The 13,866-nt window shown below is 43.3% G+C and overlaps 1 protein-coding gene across 1 annotated transcript in view; it reads right to left on the bottom strand.

Moving 5' to 3' along the window:
* Positions 1-13,866, bottom strand: part of SORCS3 (sortilin-related VPS10 domain containing receptor 3) — a 224,577-nt gene that overhangs the window by 54,116 nt on the left and 156,595 nt on the right. Inside the window, exons 10-15 of the mRNA XM_009328454.1 lie at positions 13,085-13,264; positions 11,079-11,225; positions 10,275-10,377; positions 5,934-6,010; positions 5,731-5,822; positions 945-1,052 (exon numbers count right to left, since the gene is read on the bottom strand). Of these exons, the coding sequence (XP_009326729.1) occupies positions 945-1,052; positions 5,731-5,822; positions 5,934-6,010; positions 10,275-10,377; positions 11,079-11,225; positions 13,085-13,264 (707 nt within the window). The remainder of the gene's footprint in view (positions 1-944; positions 1,053-5,730; positions 5,823-5,933; positions 6,011-10,274; positions 10,378-11,078; positions 11,226-13,084; positions 13,265-13,866) is intronic.

The raw sequence follows: 13,866 nt of genomic DNA, 5'->3' as shown, positions 1-13,866 counted from the left end.
TTCCCTCTCTCCCCTGGTTGTTAAACTCAGATGCTGGCCTGTTCTTGGGCCAACATTACTCCACCAATTCCACCAGCCTTACCCAGAGCTTCAGCACTCTTGGGAGGAGGAAGGTCCAAGCACCTTCAGTGCCAGCCCAGGCTCTTCCTTCCATGGTATGGGTGAATCTGCATACTACACCCCAGGCCAGGAAAGTTATTCTGAGCTCAGGTCTATGTATGCACACTGAGAACACCTTTAGCTTGAGCTAAAACCAGATGTACAGCCCACAATGCAGATAGCAAGCAACGAGGTTTGAGGATATTCATACCCAGCAGCAATCTCTAAAGACAGTCAAGCTGCACAGCTGGAACAAGCACAGAACTGACATTAGGTGCAACCATACAGATCTCTGGCCTCTGAAGAACACTGCAGTCCCTGGGCCATCAGATCTAAGGAACACAATCTCAGCAGTATTTATGAGAAGGGACCTCTGGATGTCACTAGTGCAAGCTCTTACTCCAAGACAGACTGTCGCCAACTATAGATCAGGGCAGATGTGGCTTCATCTAGCCAAGGCGTGAAAACTTCTAGGGATGGTGATACCAAAACTTCTCTGTAACCTGACCAGGGCTACACCACCCCCCCAAAGAAGCAGATTTTCCTACTGTCCTATCTGAACTCCCAAGCAACAGCTTGGGACCATCTCTCCTTGCTATACCCGCTGCCACTACTGGGAAGAGTTTGGCTCCATCATCTGTTTGCCACGTGATGCATGGACACTCCATCTGGGTCTGTGACAATCAGCAAAAACCACAAAACAGCACCACACCTTCATGCAACACTACATGTGTAGCTACACAATGCTGCACTGCACACCATGAGGCTCACCATGCACTTGGGGATCTCCATGCATTCCTTCTGCCAACACATTTTAGAAAAAAGTTAAGAGCTGCTATACTTACGTCATTATCTGGGTCTCTATGCCAGGGTCTACAAGGGATCCATCCACAAAGAGTGGTGTTGATGTGAAACTGTATTTACTCCAGGATCTTCCCTCATCAAAACTCACCCTGGGATAGAAGCAGACAAGATTTATACACATAAAAAGACTTACTCTAGAGCAACTTCAGCAATTAAATGTTGGCTAAGGTCTGCAAGCTCCCAGCAGCTAGATTTATAGACAAGCACCAATCTTTGACATTTCCCAGCCCACTAATTCATGCTCTTGGTGTATTTTGAAAGATCAAAGCCTTAGAGAGTATAAACACTGGCAATAAAAATATAGATATACCTGATCCAGCTGTACATCAGACTTCAAGGGACCAAGGGGCATTGCCAAGTCCTGTTTCTGGTTCTGCAATAGCACCTAGCATGAGGCAGCACTCAGACCACAAGTAGCCCTGGCCTGAATGCATGAAAATTGCTGTCAACACCACTGGATGTTTCAACCCATGCGTGTATCAATGCCATATGGCATTAGCTACAATCTCTCTAGCCCTATTAATAGTTCTTTGCATGCCATCTCGGAGATGGTGTCCATTTTACAGAGAGGTGGAGGAAGGAGGCCAAACTGAGCCACAGTCAGTGGTAGTTTGTGCTCTTTGCCTGTTACAGTTGTAAAACAAAGTTGTGTACTGGTTAAAATTAAAGCATTTCCCTTCTCAGAGGCTGAGAGCGCTCACACTGTCAGTGACAAGCCAGGGTAATTCAGTGGCTTTTGATCATCTGTCCCTACCCACAACCACCGTGTGCCTTACTTTCTGTTTTTATCAAAGAGCACGTGTATCCTAACCCAGCTGACAGGGTCTAGAGTTAGTACAACCGGCTTTTGGATTAGCAGAGGAGGGTTAGCAAACTCTGCTCTCAGCTACACCCCAGCAACCTCTCTATCTCTGATAACTACAAAGGAGTAGATGAACGAACACTCTAGCCGACCACACCAGCAGACAGACTAGGTCAGGACTCTGGTGGCCTATGCCTTAGTGTCCCTTCCCAGCCTCCCTCATGGCCTCCCCTCACCCCATCCATGGCCTAGGAGCCCAGCTGACACCATAGGAGTGCCAGGCTCCAGCTCTGCCAAAGCCCTGCCCGGCCATGGGCCTGACACGCGGGCTGATGTCCCAGAGTGGCCTCAGCCTGTCCCTGTCTACAGCGAGGTACCTGATGCCCAGGGCTGGTGCTGCCCTGCTCCTGGCTGGGATGATGGGATGGGCGCGGGCTGTGAGATCCCTCCCTGCTGTCCCAGGGACCTCGGTCAGCTCCTGGTTTCCCAGCCGTCAGGGAGCTACCAGCCCTGATATCACCCTGATAGTCTGTGCCCACAATAGTGCAGCCGGAGGAGGGTCTGCACACCCAGCTGCTGCTGCAGCAGGAAAGACAGGCAACATGTAGACTGTCAGCATCCAGCTCCCAGAGCTGCTGCTCATGAACCGTCATGAAAGCAACCAAGTTTCTTTCTGCCCCCAGACTCTCCACACAACTGCTCCTGCACAATTTCAGCCCAGAATTTCAGCTCCAAATTATAACAGTAAAGGAAGAACAAACAGAGAAGCACAAAGGTTTATTGGCTGTAAAATTATTTGATCCTCTCCCAGCAGGGTCATTAGAGTTCTCTGTAATTCGGCGAGATACCTGGGCTGTGAAAGCTGACAGATTACTCTCAATGGACGTTACCAGAGAGACAATAATGGCACAAACTTCTTCTTTGAAGAGCAGGAAACACTTCTCATTTTAAAGTGAGCATAAAAAGAAGTTTGCCTTATTTTCCAGGTGAGGAAAGTTTGGGGGGGATGCGTGTGTGTGTGCGCACATGCATCTGAGCACCTGGATTTGTCTGAGAGAGTCTTGCTGGAAACTGAATCCTCCCCACTCCAAGTAGGGAGCATCAGGGACACTATCTGAGATGCCACCAAAGGACTAGGAGGCCAGTGTAATATGTATTACAAATAATGGGTTACACCAACCTCAGCTCTCTAGTGTGGAAAGCCAAGGCTTGCAGTCACCATTCCCTCAGTATCTGCCTCTCACAGCACCTAGCAAAACACTTTCACCTGACTCACAATGCACATCTGCCAGAATAGGAAGCTGACTATAGACCAAAGACAGAAAGCTGGGAGGACAACAGCATACAAAAAGCTTATCTGCCCCAAATCTATTTATTTAAATGTATGTATCTTCCCATACACCTGTGCATTTGTATGCTGTTCTGCTTGCATGCTTATCTATCTAAATAGCATTTCAATTTCTGAGGAACAGCATGCTTCATTAGCTTAGCTAAAGTTCTCTCAGCTTTTCAATTATCCGTTCCTCTTTTCTCCAGGATGAAACTTATTGTACAATGTCTCAGCCTGAGTACTAATAGGTATATGCGTAACCTTTCATCTATTCCACTCCTGCCCATAAAACAGGTGCCTACTGAGGCAATATGAAGCAAATTCCAAAGTCCCTAAGGGTACAATTTTGGAGGAAACCTGTGGAATCTTATTGACAACAGCTCTAAATCACTACTCATTTAATAGAGCGGGTGGGGCACTTATAGTACTGCACATGCCATTTCATGGAATTTAGTAGAAAGGGAAAACATCTGAAATGAACCTCTGCAAAGCAGACAAAGGTGAACTGGGTTCTCAGCTCCTATGGGAAGTCAACCTGTGACCAAAACTTTCCCGACATCTAAGTACAAGCACTTGTACATAATGTACTTTTCATGTCCAAAGAGCCTTCACAAGGTAAGATGCAATTAAAACAGTTGCACCTGGGTTGAAGAATACAGTCATAAATGGTTAATACATGACTTACAGCTCTTTCAGTAAGTGGCTCACCTTTCACTCTTCCAGAGCTCAACTTGCCACAGCCTGATGTACCTACTGCTCGTGACATTTATGCTTGGCTAACACACACTTCTCCTGCTTTGGCTTATACTTGGTTTGGTCTTAAGACTTGGACATGGTCTTGATGTCCTCTTTCCTGAGGGCACTTCAGGTATAGTCATGACTACTGAGTTACCTATCAGAGGCAAATGTTTCTAGTCACACAACAACACATTCTAATCACAGACAGAAAGCAGGAGTCTGCTGAAAGCATCATTATGGGTCAGCTCGATTACTACACTCCTCTACATATCCAGTTATGGAGGCTGTCGGCAAGAGGATGCTGGACTAGACTAACCCCTGGCCCTGACTCAGTACGGCTACATATATTATGTTATGACTGGAACAAGTTTTCTTATGTTAAAACAAACAACCTGTTTCCTGAACACTAGAAAGCAAGACAAAGATTGCAACCCTCACTTTGCATATAATAACTTGCTTGTAAAGCCACATGGAGGCACAGACCTCTTACAGAATACTTGGTCCCCCTATCTCAAGAAGATCCTAGAAAAATTACAAAGCCTTAGGAATATGAGCCAATACATCCTGTGGTTAACAATCCACTATCACACCAAAACTAAAGCAGTCATTTCTTTAGCTCAGGTGGTAAAGAAATTTACTCAAATGCAACATATTCAAACTTTAATAGAAATCTATGTTGCAGTCATCTCAGAGTTGTCTGTCAGGTCAGGAATATAAAGTCCAGAAGCTTTTCATATTGAAAAAGTAGTCATTAAAGTTCTTAAGGTACCTCTCTGGAACATTAGCTTGTGATGGGTAGAGGCAGAGCGTCTTGAGGTCTCCAGCTTCTGAATGACTGTAATTTAACTGAAGGATTTTGTACAATAATGACTCAGGTAGAGGAGACCTTAATCACCTCATCACTGCTGCCAAACACCATTGCTTTCTTTTTCTATTTCTTCTTTTGACTGAAGGCCACATTTCCTGTTTTGCATGAAGAGCATGAGATAGACATGTGCTTAGCACCATCAAGCTGAGAGACGGCTCAATCTTGCAGACAGGAAAACAAAACTTGTCTCTCAATGCTATTTCTAACTAATTCACTTCTAAACAACATTAGAAGCTGGGTAGGTCAGTCCATTAGCCATGCCCCTCTTTCACTCAAGACCAGAGACTGAAGGTGATGCTAATACACACACTTTCTGTAAACAAGGTTAGTTCTGAATTTCAGAATGCCTCTCTCCAATGCCTAGCTGGTGCAGGAGTGAGAGAGGCAAAGGCTAAGGAGAGGATAACTTTGAGCAGTAACTTTAGTGCTTAGATTGTTATAACCCACTTATAGCAAAACAGTATCTTCAACTGAGAAACCATTTTGCCCTATTCCACCCCCAACTCTATTCAGTTGCCACCACTGTATCTCTGGAAATTGATAGTGGAATCCTATAGGAGACAGCAACATTATCAACATATCTCTATTGTCCTTATCAACACCTACTGCCTTCTCCTCTCCCTCCCTTTATCTGTCTTACCAGTTTAATACCAAATTCTGTAAACAAAAAGCAGGAGAGAGGGACACATCCTTTCAGAAATACTTGAAGCACAAAGGATGACTTCTTACTCAGTATATATGTGTCTGTAGGAAAGAAACCCCACCTGAAGTCTCATAGTACATGACTAGTGCGAAGAATAATTCATATATGTGTGTGATTATGTATATAGACATTATATTTATAAAATGGTAGAATAATCATTATATTAATCAACAAAACCCAAATGATGGTAAAATGCAGACAAGAATGATCTCATTTGTTCATTTTGTAGTCACTAGCAGATGTTGACCAGGTGATGCAAGAGATATTAGCACCACTGTCAGCTTATCGCCATCAGGAAACCTTCTCAAAGTAACAAGTTTCCTTACCACATGTGCTGGATGGGGACTGACGTGTGTTTCATGGCCACTAGTGCTCCTCCCCAGTCCAGAAACCACACATTGTATTCCTCCTCGAAGATCTGCAAACAAATCAGGTACTGCATGAGTGCTCCACTCCACTGGGAAGGGAAGACTCAGGAGAAGAACAATAGCAAAAGGCTCCATGCTTTCCTTTGCTCTGCAAAACATACCTGTCTCCAGGAGTTTCCACCATCAGAAGAGATGAACACACCGACATCAGTGTAGGAAAGCTCAGAGCCAATGTTGCCTGCAACACAAGCAAGTGTCAGACATTCTTGTATGGATGAACACAGAACTGCATTTTTCCAGGAAACCAAAAGCACTTGGTCTGACCAGTGCTTCTTTGCTGTTCTTGATTCTATTCTCATCTAAAAACAACACCATGGTCAGGTGGCAAGATTAATTTACAAGAGCCGTGCCATTTGAAAATTGGCACTGAGGAGAAACAGTATTATCAGCTTATTTTCCCAACAGATAGCACCACCCACAATTGCAAGCCACTAAAGGCAGGCTTATTCTAGCCAAGGGCCTACATACTTGAAAAACTGCGTATGAAACCACACACCCATTTAGTGCACACAAATCATCAGAATGGCAGCAGAATAGTGGCTACTGTACCTGGCTACCAGATATTTCATTCCATACACATTTTTCTCTGAACTTGTAGTCTTTGTGCTCTGGCTGGTGAGTTGCATCTCTGTGATCTGCCAGTCTTTGTTAAGGGTAATGCAATTACATCCACAGGGAAGTTACTCATACAGCTGAGTTCAGAGGTGAAACCCAGGGCCACTGAAGCCCATGATTTTGGGGCTAGAAAGCCTACTCAAGACTCTGTCAAAATGCTCAAACACATAACTGGTCTCAGAACCTGCAGTCAAATAAACAAAGCTTCTTCCTAGGTTTCCTAACCATTTGCAATTAATGAGGACTGTGATGTAATGAAATATAAGTTCCACTTGAAGGAAATTTTGTTTGTTTAGGTATGAACCTCACCTGAGGGCAGAAACCGTTCAGAGAATTCAGGTGGGTCAAATGACTTTGCAGCAGAGAGGTAGAGACCAGACTGAGCATCATTCTACACAATGTTGATTGTTCTCATTGACCTAGCTGTCCCAAATTGTGAGTTGAAACTTACTGGTTACTTGGTACGGTTCTTAATTTTAATCTTGTAATTTCCACTATGATGGAAAATGTTCTGCTGACAGCCTTATAGGGGGAACTACTCTGCCTTTACCATGTGTTACGGAATGGATATGCCACACATCAAAGCAATGTAAAGAAAAGCTCAAACATTGACCTCAACCATATATAGAGAAAGCATGGCAGAACACCATTTGGAGACACTACCTCAGAGGTTGAAACTGTTTTTTCCAAGGTCCCTCATCTGAGATGGCAGAGAGAACCTCAAATCTTACAGTGATACGTCTTAATACAGAGTAAATAATGAACTTGGACTAAATCCCCAGCCCTCTGGAACCTCTGAGCATCCACCAATAGCTGCAGGAAAGAGATGCCCAATATCTGCAAAAACTTGCACATGCTCTGAATAGACCTTATTAGCTTATTCCCCACACTGCCCTGAGGGCAGCATCTTGCTTCTGCTTCCAGAGTTAAAAAAAAGCACCAGGTTCACTGAACAATGCAGGTGTGTTCTAAATAAATTTGTTCTCACCTCCCTACTTCCCAAAGCACCCAGTGACTCAGGGAAAAGCTGCCACAGTCACCCAGGAATTGTTTTTCTGCTGGTCTGTCAACAGTACCTTCAATCAGTACTAGGTGGGATTCTGGTGGTGTGAATGTCTGTCCCATAGGAAGCAGGCAGACGTAACACTGACAGATACTCCATCGGAAGGCCTCCCAGTGATAATGGCCCACAGCCACCATATTGTTGTCAAACCCATGACTTCTTTATTCAAAGCCCATGAATTCTTTACCCAGTGAGCCACTCTTATACCTTCCAAATGAGACTGTTTTTAAAGCAGGTGTAACTTCCATGGAAGGAAGGGAAACTAATATTTTTTCTTCAAAAATAGCAAAGGGAGAGGTGGCACTCTTACACATCTGTAGCATCAACAAGAGCATAATAAAAACACACTAATGAAAATGTTAATTGAATTTCTGACATTTAATGCTGGAAAATGAGAAATTAAAACCCAGATGTGGGTTGACACACTCTGTCACCATCATGGAATCCAACTAGCCACATTGTTGTGACAATGCTGTTTCAAAAAGTAAAATTTCTGGCTCAGAGAGGCAGGACAATTCAAGAAAGGCTTTTCTATCAGTGCTTAGGATGTAAGAAATGTCACACTGTCCATCTACTTAATCTTATTCCCTGACACCAGCAAGAATGACCAACTGCTTTAGATGAAGGTACAAGAAAAACCTGCTGTAGGCAACCATGCAGAAGGATAGTCTATAGGGACATCCGGGTTCATGAAGATAAATCTACTGTGTCAGTCCAAAGGTCTGTTTAGCCCAGTGTCTTATCATGAGTGGAAGTCCTCAAGAATTAGAAACTGACTTAAAGGCAGAAGTCTAAGTTTTGTATCACCATATTTTAAATATCAAAACCGGAAAACCAACTTTCCAAACAGGGATTCCCAGACTGTGGCAAGGAAAGAGAGTAAAAAAGTGAGATTCTGTTGCTATCACTTCTATCGGTCTGTTTTTCTGTGCAAACCCGTTCCATTATTTTCTTCATTCTCTCCATCTAGTTTCTTTCAGCTACATGGATTCAAACCCCACCAAACGTAACTAACTCCCAAACAAGTCAAGAGGATTTGGCAGTTGTACAGTTAGATACTAAAACGTAATTCTTCCCTTTGCAAGAATCTAACCTCTGCGCTCACATCAAGAGTCCGAGTTTCCCATCATTGCTGGAAATGTACCACTGTAAATCAAAGACTAAGACACAGAGAGTTTGAGCAGCCAATGCCTGTAAGAATAAGTTGCAATGCTTGTCCTGGAACACATTCGCCAACATGGTGAGACGTTCCTGTTGTTGTGAAACTGGTTAGTGGAAACAGATGTGTATATTCCCAACAGGTTAAGCTTTTTATTGTACAAAGCAGTAAGGCAGAAATTATATTCTGCCTTTTAAAGGTTAATTGTTAGACTGGGAAAGCATTCATCCCATGCACTGGCAGCTTGAAAAGAACCTCATTTACTAACGATTCAGATCAATGCCTAGAATCTCACTGTCCTGCTGCCTCTATTTGCTCCCTGAAAGGTTAAAGAAAAAAGGCTCTGCAATCACAGCATCATGAGTAGGGCTTGCTCCTAAGCATCCATCTAGCAAGTGTGACCTGCCAGGAGTGATGACTCCACTTGGCTATGCATAGGAAGATCTGGAGGTTTAAACTAAATTATCTTGCCCCGTTTGGCCTGGATCAGTGAACTGGAAATCACATGGTGTTTCCCTTGTTGAGATATAAATGTCATGAAGGCAACCTGTCTCTCAGATTCTGGCTTAGTCTGGCAGACACATGGAAGCACAGAAGGACATGAGAATGGAAATGGCTGGAAGAAACAGTGTAAATTCATATAGGCAATATGCTAACATGACACACTTGCAAGCCACTGCTAGGCTGAACAAGACAAAGGAGATAAAATGAGCCTTAGAAAGAATGGTTAAGCTATTTGGATATATTTAAGCGTATGTAGGAGCCACCCTGTGAAAAGGCAGGACAGCCTACATGCTTCAGAGGCCAGCTTTCAATAGCACCAGCCATTCAGAAAGCACTTTGTCAGCCCAGCAGCTCCCACAGAGCTGTGGGAGCTCTGGGTTTGGTTGGTAGCCCCATCCATCCTGATTAGGTTGCATGCTGTGGGCACACAGGGCCTGTACTGCTTGTCAGATTAATTATAGTGGGTCAGCCATTGCCACCGTGAAGCATTGTAGCAGGTCACCATTGAAACATTGCGACCTGCCAAAGCACTATTTTGCAGAACAACCCACAATAACAATGACCCCATGCAGTGTTGATGAAGTGCTGCTAGTCTTGGAGCAATATGGTGTTGAAAGTAGGTGCCATGCACAAGACAGGCACTCATGAAGTCCAGGCTTCACCCAACAGGCTTTGCGACAACTCTGTGCTTGCTACTCAAAAGGTGGAACGTATTGATACCTCCCAGGAGTGCAGCCATGATTATAGGCCCTGTTCTCAGTCATGGTAACTCCAGCAAATGGGTAGGCACCCACATCAGTGGTTGTAATGATGTCAAGTGAGAGGAGTTAGTAATGCCAGCTGGTAATGATTCCTTGCAGGTGTAGGCTTAGACCTGCATCTGGGTTATTGCAGAGCAACAAATACCTGACACGCATTATCTTTTTTGAAGTCAGGGGCCACATACCTTCTCCTAGCCCACAGAAAATGGGAGTTAATGTGAATTAGCTCAGCACTTGCTGAAACAGAGCTGAAAGCTTTTACACCAACAGGAAACATCTCATATACTCTCAGGCTCCCAGTGAGGAATGGGTGAGTGGTAAGAAGCACTTATGTTCTCACCTGTTGCCACCAGCAGCCCAGGAGCTGTCTCTTTGCTGGAAATGCTTCCTGAAGTATACGGATTCTCTGAGAGTTGCAGATGTAAGTGCAATGAGCAAAAGGGCTGTTGACAGGAAACAAACAAAAGGCAGAAGCTTTAATATGCAACAAGTTAAATATCAGAGGAACCCTTGGCGACTGCACACAGATGCTCTGATCCTTCTGAAAATGACCCCTCTGCTCTTAGCACTGTTACAAATAGCAGCATTGTTCATTTTCTGAATAAGCACCGTAAAAGTAGCTGAGAGCAAGAGAAGTAGGAACACTGCATTACAAGCAAGCATGTCTGCATTTGTTTTTACCAACAATCTGATCTAGAGTACTTTTTCACAGAAACTTTCTTATTCTGACTTAAGTTCCATAAAAAACATCAAGAAAGATGGTCAGAATTTTCCCTTAAGATCTATGAAGCTATAGAAAAAGAAATCTACTTAACTTAATTAACACTCAGCAGGTCATGAGAAAAAAACACAGGGAGAGAGATCAACAAGTGAAACTTCAGAGAAATACCACTCCTTTGAAACACAGAGGCTACAGCCTACTGTAAAATGGCTGTTCACTGAATGTTGTTGAATTATGGCGGTAAGCCCAACCCGAAGTTCTCATCTGTAAACTGTGCCCCATTTTGGAGCACCTGGACTCTGCAGTTCTCTGACTGGCAAGAATCCCTCCTACCCAGTTTCACTGAACGTTTTGTTAACCCAGTGACTAAAATAGGCAGCTCTGAAGGAGCCAGTTGTGCTTTGGAAAAGGTCTGCCACTCACCAGCTGGCAAACTACAGGATCCCCTCTTAGATCGGTGTCCGGTGCCTGCAGCAAACGCCAGTCTCTGCCCTTGTTGTAGGTAATGAAAGTCTTGATTTGGTCATCTATCTTCCTGTTAGCCAGGAATATGCCTTTGATCCCTGCTACCTAGGAAAAATGGAGAGAGATGAAAAAATACATCGGAAGAACAGGCCAAAAGTAAGGCCCATCTGAGCACTCTCAGGAGTGGAAGGTCTCTGAAAAAGCAATAAAGTCATCTCAATCCAGCCTTAGAAGACTGTGAATGGCATTACAAGTACATCGTAATGATGCCTGCACAGCTGAAAGGCCTCATGCAATCTCTCACTCTGGAAGAAAAAGACAAGGATGTTCACAGAGCAAATCCCTAGGAAACAGCCCACTTCTGGATTTCCTTGAGAGCTTGCAGACAGGCTCTCAAGGGCTTGAAGGTACAGCATGCACGATGCACACATGAGCTCTGTGAGCCTGGGGATGTGGTCTGCCCCACTCCCTCCCCAGATTGCCATAACATGGGAGACAGCAGGTCACATCAGAAGCAGTGTGGGATCTTTTTGTGTTGGTCTTTTTTTTCCTTTTACACAAAAGATGGAAATCTTGAATATGCTGAAACACTGATGTTTTGCAAACTTGATTTCTTCACTTTGCTTCCACTCCCAAATTCTGTCAAAATCAACCCAATTGTTCCAAATGTTTTGATTTTTGTCAGCAAAACCCATTCCAGCAGAATACGCTCCTGTCAAAATGTGCCCAAGAAGATTTTGTGTTGAGTCTGGTCTCTGTTGCACAGCTGTGAAACTGAGACAGAAAGAAGGAACTTGCTGCAAATCTGCAACTTCGTGGCAACAGCCAGGATGCAAATCCTTCTACTTTAAAGCCCCCTGAGTGACACTGCCCTTTGAATGACTCTGTGAAAATCTATATCAGCATTTAACAGTAAAGAGTCTATGATACACAGCTGGGGAGTACAGAGTATGCCAAGGAAGGGGAGATGATGCATGTTTATTTTAGCTGGTTCATCACAATAAAGAAATACATCTTTTTTCACAGGCGAGAAAATGTATTTAACTAGGTGAAAATAAAACGTAATACATCTTTTTTCACAGGCGAGAAAATGTATTTAACTAGGTGAAAATAAAATGTAAAGCCTGTCCTTTATACTGATCCATGCATTATTTTTGAGTTTTCTCTCATTGCCTTAAATTACCTGGATTTTTATAAACACATTTATGATGTTATTAAACAGGCATTATTCTGGCTGAAAAAAATAAACGTATAATCCTAACTTCTATATGTAACTGCAAACACATTTCTCCATGTAACAGTAGAACTTTCCCAAGTCAGCCTGCAACCATTACTATTAGTATTACCGATTAGTTGTTTGTTGCTGGCAAAGCACTGAGCCCTGAACCTCAGCAGATCTTCCATCCAATGAGTTAGGACACACCAAAACCAGAATGCTCTGAAGGAACCAGGAACTGGAACAACTGCTCTGAATGGACTGCTGTTGGCAAAGGCTGAAATGCCTGGCAGAAGAATGAGAATGGAAGATGATTCAGGGTAGAAGTTATCCAGCTGTTATCTCTGGGCAAATGGCACCTATAAACTTTTGCTTATAATTCATAAACTACTCAGAGCTCACAAAGGTGGAATCCATATTCCCTACCTGCGAGCAGGTGCCTCTAGCTGTTCAAGGGGAAAAACAGTATTTTGAGTCCTTCTCCAGATGTCCACATTAGGATGAGAAGGATAATGGTTTTTCCTTTTGGAAATGACACATAACTAACCAGTCATTGACTTGAAAGCAACCAGTTGTCACACCTATAGCAGAATGCACTGCGTCTATTCCACATGAGTCGGCTGAGCATCAAATCCAGTAAAAGCCTCTGGGCTGATCCCAAAAGAAATGAAGACCCTGGTAAGAGATTTACACTCGCTTGAACTAGCAAGCAGTTGCTGTTCTTTGTAGGGTGACTTTTACTACATACCTCATAAAGGTCAATGATGATATTCCCCTCCAGTCCTCGACTGCTTTTCACGTTTTCCAAGGCCAGGGTGAAGTACACCCCCCGGGTGTCTGAGATATACAGGTTATACGTATCATTCTGGTTCCACTCTTGAACAGCTGCAAACACCTGATTCTCATCTGTGCTGATAATATGCATGTCCTGTTAAAAGAAGACAAAAGGCCTATTACTGAGGATCTCTGTATTTCTTTGCCCTTTGGGATATGTAGTAATTACCATGACTTATGGAAGAATGGAGATGGAGCATGAATTATAGGTATGTTAAACAATTTTCTGTTAGAGCAAGCCAATAAATTACCACCATTGTGACTTTTCTGCATTTCATTTTTTTAATGATCACCAGCTGGGCAAAGGGTTTTTGCTTTCTTCATTTTTGGTAGCTTCAAGGAATTTCATCCAGTTTCATTTTTTATTTATAAATTTGAAAGTCAGTTTTATAACTCATGGAAGATTCACAACCTTGGAGCCTGGAGTCCTCATAGTCACTAAGCGTGGTGTAGCACCAGGCTAAAAGCAATGACAATTTTCATCCACATGCTCAACTAAAGGGCTTGTGCTTCCAACTGGTAAAGAACAGTTTCAAAAAAACTGGGAGTTTACATGTATTTGAAGCTGAGGTATAGAGATCAGTTTGAGCTAATGCTGGTAGCGATTTTTAATAACAGACTTTTCTATTGAGAGTGTGTCTGAGATCTATTATCCCACTATATACAGGCTATCAAATAATCCACCCACTAACCATT

This window comes from Pygoscelis adeliae, unplaced genomic scaffold, assembly GCF_000699105.1.
Source record: "Pygoscelis adeliae isolate BGI_AS28 unplaced genomic scaffold, ASM69910v1 Scaffold317, whole genome shotgun sequence".
Taxonomy (NCBI): Eukaryota; Metazoa; Chordata; class Aves; order Sphenisciformes; family Spheniscidae; genus Pygoscelis; species Pygoscelis adeliae.
Note: the sequence above shows the minus strand (reverse complement) of the source record. Positions and strands in the feature narration are given on the sequence as shown.